Source organism: Silene latifolia, unplaced genomic scaffold (assembly GCF_048544455.1).
Source record: "Silene latifolia isolate original U9 population unplaced genomic scaffold, ASM4854445v1 scaffold_301, whole genome shotgun sequence".
In the NCBI taxonomy this organism is placed as follows: domain Eukaryota; kingdom Viridiplantae; phylum Streptophyta; class Magnoliopsida; order Caryophyllales; family Caryophyllaceae; genus Silene; species Silene latifolia.
Genome location: NW_027413237.1, coordinates 22,657 through 30,643, shown reverse-complemented (window position 1 = coordinate 30,643; position 7,987 = coordinate 22,657). Strand labels below are relative to the sequence as shown.

Sequence of the window (7,987 nt, the reverse complement as noted above, 5' to 3'; positions counted from 1 at the left end):
TAAAAATCCAAAAATGACAAAAATGCAATACAAGAATTGAAATGTAAGTTAGGGAGTTAGAAATATTTACAAGTGGTGGTTTAGGGAGGACTCCACCAAACTCTCATTCTTGATGAGATGTCAAGGGGGCATGTTCAAGGTGTTGTTGATGTTGCTCAACACCTTGAAAAAGTAATCAAAAGCTTGTTCATTATTGTGGTAGAGGTCCTCAATAGACCGTGCCCCTTGTTGTTGATCATGATCGATGGCATGCCCAATGTAGGGATTAAAAATCCCTTCAAACTCGTCGTCCCAAAGACCACAAACTTCATTGAGTTGATCATTGAAAATCTCTTGCTTAGATGGAGACAACTCTCCCAATTTCTTTTCTTGGCCAATGAGGCCATCCTCTTCTTCCTTGGTTGATTTTGATGAGCTTTGCAAGCTCTCCTTGTCACAATTCACTTGCTCTTTGAATGGAGCATCTTCAATTTTCTTCCTCCATTCGAGTTCCGATTTCTTCCTTTCATCTTTTCGGCTATAATGATCAATCATGAAACATGGCTCATGCAAACGAGGAGCTCTCATGGTCTTGTCAAGATTAAAAGTTATGCTTTCATCTCCCACTTCTAGAGTGAGCTCTCCATGTTTCACATCAATCACCGCACCGGCGGTGTGTAGAAAAGGTCTTCCTAGGATAATTGGAATGTTGGAATCTTCCTCCATATCAACAAATATTACCAATTTAAAAAATATTGTCATAATATTATTATTTTTATTACCGTATTATTCTTATTATCATTATTACGTAAACTTATAGATAAAATACAATTTTAAGAAATAAGAAATATATTTTATAAAACAATTATGAAAATGAAACTGTATTTTATTAAATAGCTATATAGAATATCTTTATAACAACTATACTTATCAATATACTTTTATAAAATACCATTGACTGACCATGATCTTAAAATACGGGGTATTATAGTCTTACCCCCTTAAAATGAACTTCGTCCCGAAGTTCGCCCATGACTACTATAACAACATTTATAAACATCCACAAAACTGAGCACCATCCAACTTTACGATTATAGAATACATCAATCTCATCACAAGATGTCACAATAATAACTCAAAACAATTGTAGTATCGCATTCCTTTCCCCTCAAAATAAACTTCGTCCCTGAAGTTCGAGATATCAAACAACAGGAATAAACAAACCATTTGTTGTAACATCACAAAACATGTAATACACATTGTAACACAAGACAACTTATTTTTTTCAACATAATATCAATTGATGATGTAATAAAAGTTACTAATCGGAAAGTAAATAACTATAACCTTTGAATTAATTTAGATTTATTACTTGCGCGTTTAATTCTTACTAACGAAGTCTAACTTAAACATGGATGCAATTAATGTAATTATAAATATAGGCTTAGGGTAACACATTCTGGATATCATTAGACATGTTATTCTACTTCACATAAGAAAGAGTTCCTTATAAATTTTAGCAGAACTTACATTTTCAAGGATAAGAAAACATGTTACAATTCCCAAAATCATTAATAAATAATAACATAATTACTTCTTGAGAACTTATACTTTTTAGAAAATACATACAGTTAAAATTCACCAGAGAAAGAATCAAGTAAAAAAATCATAAGGTTAGTTTATCATGCATTTTAAAAATTCTTTGGTCGAAACAGATATTTTACAGCAATTTGTCAGAATCTTAGGCCAACTTGTAAAAATCACTATAAAATGTCAAAATATTTTCTTGCTACATGGCTTATCAATTTAGAAATATATACGAATCTGTTAAACAGTGGAGTTGGAATCATACCTAAACAATAAGTAACTTTTAAATGGCGATTTTTACAAAAACATGGGAAGAAAACATAACTGTATAGGAATATTTTGACCACTGTCCACTAAAATATTTATTTCTCCTAAACCGTATATTATTTAAGCATGAAACCAGCGGCATATAAAAGCTAACTCATGAGGCTATTACACTTAAAAATTTTCGTCCAAGGATATTAAAGAAGAAATAAATGGCAGTCAATGTAATCAAGGTTAAAATTTCAAGAATTCAACATTTCAACCAAATCACATTCTTCACAATTCCACGCAACTTCCATATTACTTCACATGTTAATCATAATTACGCCTCCCACATACATGCCAACATAATTTTCTTATATCCACATGTTATAAAAATGCTTAAAAATCATACCACATCCCTTCCGTAAAAGCAAGGTTACGTCCCTGTGACAGCAATCATCAATGAAAACAATTTTCAAACAAGACAAACAAAACTCCTAAGAGAAATAAACGATATTCATTTTAAATTACCCCACATTGTAATATCTCTCAAGGTAACCGGTTCAAAACATAAAGGGCCAGAAGTTTGGTGTGAAGGGCCCCTAACTCATCCCAAATCTTAAGTGGGCTCCTAACAGTTTCTACCCGGATTAATTTTATTAGACACAACCTATGTTCATTATTGTTCATTGGTTAAACTTGAGGATCGTTTTGCCCTGATACCACTTTGTAACATCCCCATTTATTCAGGAGCATTTAGCTAGACATCCCAAGTAAATGAGAGAGTTACCATCTCGGTTCCCAAGGTAGTGAATAACAAAGGTCAACAAACCAAACTACTTTAATTAAAACTTTAGCGATTACATGTTTATTACAAATTAACCAACTAAATTTAATATAAAATAAGATACAACTCGCAACATAAATAAATTAAGTGATTAAATAATCTATGTGGTCTAGACTTCTAGGTAAACTGACCAAGTCCTCACGCATCCCATAGCTCCCAAGTTAGCTAATCTTTTTATTTATCAAATCTGCTCCCCATTATGGGTTCATCACATGTATTCACGAATACACTGTCAAACACGAGGTTGAGTAGGAATAAACACTAACAACAAGAACATACGATAGCCAATCCAATTTCCATTCAAAGAGCACAACTCCCTGACAACGTGCTCCTCTCCATGACTTAGCACATTTTTCCCTTAACAACGTGCTCACATTACTTTGGTACCCTTCCCTGAACAACGTACCACCATTATGTAATAGTACCCCTCCCTCACAATGTACATATTATCATCACCCAGAGTACAAACTCCCTCAACAACGTATTTCTAACTGTAGCACAACTTTTCACAATTTCCACATTCACAATAAACGATAACAATGTTAAAGGCAGGTCTATCATTGAGAATGTTCTTATTTGCCAAGATATTATCCACCTATATGCAAGGAAAGCAGTGACTCCAAGATGCTTGTTCAAGATTGACTTACAGAAAGCATATGATACAATAGAGTGGGATTTTGTAGAAAATATGCTTCATGGGCTCAATTTCCCTAACCACTTTATTCAGCTGGTGATGCAATGTGTAAAAACTACCACATTCACTCTTTCTTTAAATGGGAGCAACTTTGGCTACTTCAAAGGACAACGGGGTTTGAGACAGGGAGATCCAATCTCCCCTCTTCTCTTCACTATCTGTATGGAGTACCTTACCAGGCTAATCAAATTTGCCACTGACAGATGGCCATTCCAGTATCACCCACTTTGCAAGAATTTGAAGCTTACCCATCTTATGTTTGCAGACGATCTATTGATGTTTTGTAAAGGAAAACCTCAATCTATCTGGCTGCTCATGAGGGCATTCTCCTCTTTCTCTAAGGCTTCAGGCCTGGTACTGAATCAAACTAAGTCTGAAATTTTCTTTAATGGAGTTGATGATGAAATTAAGGAAGGGATCAAAATGGTGACAGGTTTCAGGGAAGGTACAATGCCATTCAGATACTTGGGAGTCCCTATTAAGGCAGGGAGACTTACTAAGACTGAATGTAGTGCACTCACTGAGAAGCTAGTTGCCAGGATAAGAGGATTGGGAGCCAAAAAATTATCCTATGCAGGGAGAGTGACTCTTATCAATGCTGTACTTAACACCCTCCGAACCATCAAGGGCACGAGATGTTCCTCATCCCAAAGAGCATAATTAACAACGTTATGGCAATTTGCAGGAATTACTTATGGGCAGGTACCTCTGTGTACCATAGGGTACCACTGGTGGCATGGGAAAAGGTCACACTGCCAAAAACAGCAGGTGGTCTGGGAATAAGAAGAGCTGATACTTGGAATATAGCCAATGTGGGAAAACTGGTGGACTGGATATACTGCAAAGCTGATAGACTCTGGATAAAATGGGTAAGTGATGTCTATATAAAGGAGCAGGACTGGCATTCCTATTCTCCTCCTTCTGATGCCACATGGGTTTGGAAGACGGTATGCAAAGTAAAAGAGAAACTTAAGGCAGGCTTTGTTAATGGCAGCTGGACTGGGGATTCTAAAGGGTATACAATTAGGGGAGGTCATGCTTGGCTCTCCCCTGATCACTTAAAACTTGACTGGACTGCAATTGTTTGGAGCAACTGGAATGTGCCAAAACATGCCATGACCACATGGCTTCGAATGCACGAGGGAATGAATGTGAAGAGCAAATTAGCAAAACTGGGGTGCTGTGCTGATGATCTCTGCCTGCTCTGTCAGTTGCAGTCAGAAACAGTAGAGCACTTGTTTTCCTCCTGTGTCTATACAGTCAGAGTTCAATCCTGCTTGATGGAAAGGTATAGGGGTCCCTTCCCTACGATGGCAAATTTGATAGCAACCCAAAGAGATACTATCCAATGGAAGGTGAAGGTTGCTTTATTTAATGCGTTTACATTCTCTATATGGTATCAAAGGAACAACGCACGAGTGAATGAATGTCTGATGAGGCCTGAAAGGGTAGCAGAACGGATAGAGGAAGATATAAAAAGAAGAATCAAGTTGAAGTGTGGTAACATTGTAGACGGGATTCGATCCCTGCACCTTTAGGGGGGTGAAATTAGTTTGTTGTTTGTAAGGGGACTCGATCCCTCAACCTCTTGTAGCTCTTAATTCCTTAATTTTATGATATATAATACTCACATTACACCAAAAAAAAAAAATAAACGATAACAATTTAATTCACCTCATCACAATTATTAATATCAACCAACACAATGCAATATAATTTTCCCTTCAAACAATTACGATAATATCAATCAACACAATACAATGTAATTCTCCCTTCCAACAATTACGATAATGTCAACGAACACAATTCAAATATGATCAATTCTACATTAACATGAACCATCCGTTATACAAACATTATCGAACAAGAGTTGAGTAGGATTTATCCCTACCTGGCAAGCAAATCTAATTAAGCAATCCAGTTCAATAGCAAATCCCAAATAGTAATGCTTCTCAACAATTTTGTCACCTAAGCAATCAAATATTACGCATACAATTACTAATCCAATAATACAATAACGATCAAGAGAAGAATCTACCCCCAAATCCAAAAAATAACGCTCTAAGCACACGATCAAACGCTGGTTAACGCTGGTCAACGCCGGTCCTGATGGTCAAGGATGGTAGTGGATAATAGTGGTTGGTCAACGGTCAAACTTACATATGTAAACAATTGACTAGAGTGAGGTTAAGATACTTATGGAATTAAATCTTAAGATAGAATAATGATGAACAAAACTCCTTATCTCTCTAGTCTCCTTCTCCCTCTCTCTATATTTTGTGATTTATAAGGGTGGGTGATGATGCTTATATAGTAGTCTAAGGGATACAATTAGGAAAGTACCAGAAAACTACCAATTCTATTCTATTCTATTATTATTATTATTATTATTATTATTATTATTATTATTATTATTATTATTATTATTATTATTATTATTATTATTATTATTATTATTATTATTATTATTATTATTATTATTATTATTATTATTATTATTATTATTATTATTATTATTATTATTATTATTATTATTATTATTATTATTATTATTATTATTATTATTATTATTATTATTATTATTATTATTATTATTATTATTATTATTATTATTATTATTATTATTATTATTATTATTATTATTATTAATTATTATTATTAATTATTATTATTATTATTATTATTATTATTATTATTATTATTATTATTATTATTATTATTATTATTATTATTATTATTATTATTATTATTATTATTATTATTATTATTATTATTATTATTATTATTATTATTATTATTATTATTATTATTATTATTATTATTATTATTATTATTATTATTATTATTATTATTATTATTATTATTATTATTATTATTATTATTATTATTATTATTATTATTATTATTATTATTATTATTATTATTATTATTATTATTATTATTATTATTATTATTATTATTATTATTATTATTATTATTATTATTATTATTATTATTATTAATTATTATTATTATTAATTATTATTATTAATTATTATTATTAATTATTATTATTATTATTATTATTATTATTATTATTAATTATTATTATTATTAATTATTATTATTATTAATTATTATTATTAATTATTATTATTATTAATTATTATTATTATAATTATTATTATTATAATTATTATTATTATTATTATAATTATTATTATTATTATTATTATTATTATTATTATTATTATTATTATGATTATGGAAGGATGCGCGCAGCTTTCATTAAAAGAAAGATAAAAGTTTACATGAAATTGGTGGGGAGCCGAGAGACAATCTGGGCTCCCACACCCTTTAGCAACAGCAAAGCTAAGTCTAGTAAAAATGTAAGCGGCCACCCGAGCCCCCGCATCCTGAGAAACCGAGAATTTCTGGATCCGTTTGAGCAAGGCAACAGCATCCGGACCCAGCTCCCCAAGTGAAGAGAAAGAGAAAGGAATGAAACCATAACCCGCTACCGCGCACAAATCCCCATACTTAGCACACTTTCGCTTAGCAACATCAGCGACAACCCGGCCGGGCACAAAATCCGTCATCCTAGTCTGAGTCAAAGGAGAAGAACCTGTCAAGTCGACGCAAACATCACGCCCCATGTCCCAAGAATAAAGCAATAAATCCGCAGGACGAAGAGAGCCACCATGCCCATCAACCAAACCGATATTAACCTCCTTTCCCACAGTAATACCATATCTATAGCAGATGTCAAAAAGAGTGTCCCGGACAAGGTTATGCCGATATTTAACGCCCACAGTACCCGTACAAGAAACAGCGTGGTCCCCAAAAACATCCTCAACAAAAACCCGAGAGCAAGCAGGATAGGGCCTAGATACCGTGAATAACGGAACACTCAGACGATACCCAAGCACACTACGGTAAGGCCTCCAGTTCATAGTCTGACCTAACCCCGAGATAGGAACCGCACGTAACTAATCAGAGGAGTGAGAACCATGCTGAGTCTGCCATAAAGCAAGCTGTCGTGGTGTCAAGGTGAAAACAGACTCTGCGGCAGCAGCAACCGTCGCGAAATAAATGTCTGCCAAATTCCCGTCTTTCGTGCATATTTGGAAGCTTATTGATGATATTAGATGGACTAGTATGAAGAGGAGGCAAGAATGATGGCCAAGTATGTAGGAATAAAGAGTATATAGAAAGGTCATAAGGTTTAAAGCAAGGAGGAAAAGCAAGGAAGCCATTCATGAAGAAAATTGCTCGGAACGCAAATCAAGGGCTGCTCCTTTGGCTCTGAAAGTATGCTAGTTGGAACGGCATCGAAAAAACAAGTGATCTAGGCTTTTGAATCACTCCAATAGGAGTCCGGATGAGAAAATGACGTCCGTTTTACAATCCGAGGTCAAACAAAGAAGCTGTTCGGGAATCCGCGCGTCCCGAGAAGAAGACGCCCGTCTTCCCCAAGACGCCCGTCTTCCCCACAAGACGCTCGTCTTCTGGCTGGTAAAAACAAGAAAATTCACTGGAGGAGAATCCGCCCGTCTTCTCCCAAATCCGCCCGGATTGCATCTTTAGAATCCGCCCGTCTTCTCCCAAATTCGCCCGGATTGCATCTTTAGAATCCGCCCGTCTTCTCCCAAATC

The 7,987-nt window shown here is 34.2% G+C and overlaps 1 protein-coding gene across 1 annotated transcript; it reads left to right on the top strand.

The window, feature by feature from the left end:
* The first annotated feature begins 4,024 nt into the window (after nt 1-4,024).
* Nucleotides 4,025-4,891, top strand: LOC141639209 (uncharacterized). The gene has a single exon (XM_074448386.1). The coding sequence runs from the start codon at nt 4,025-4,027 to the stop codon at nt 4,889-4,891; it is 867 nt and encodes a 288-aa protein (XP_074304487.1).
* Nucleotides 4,892-7,987: the final 3,096 nt, after the last annotated feature.

Excerpts from the sequence above, each read along its gene's own strand:
- LOC141639209 (XM_074448386.1), top strand. The coding sequence starts at position 4,025 with ATGGCAATTTGCAGGAATTACTTATGGGCAGGTACCTCTGTGTACCAT.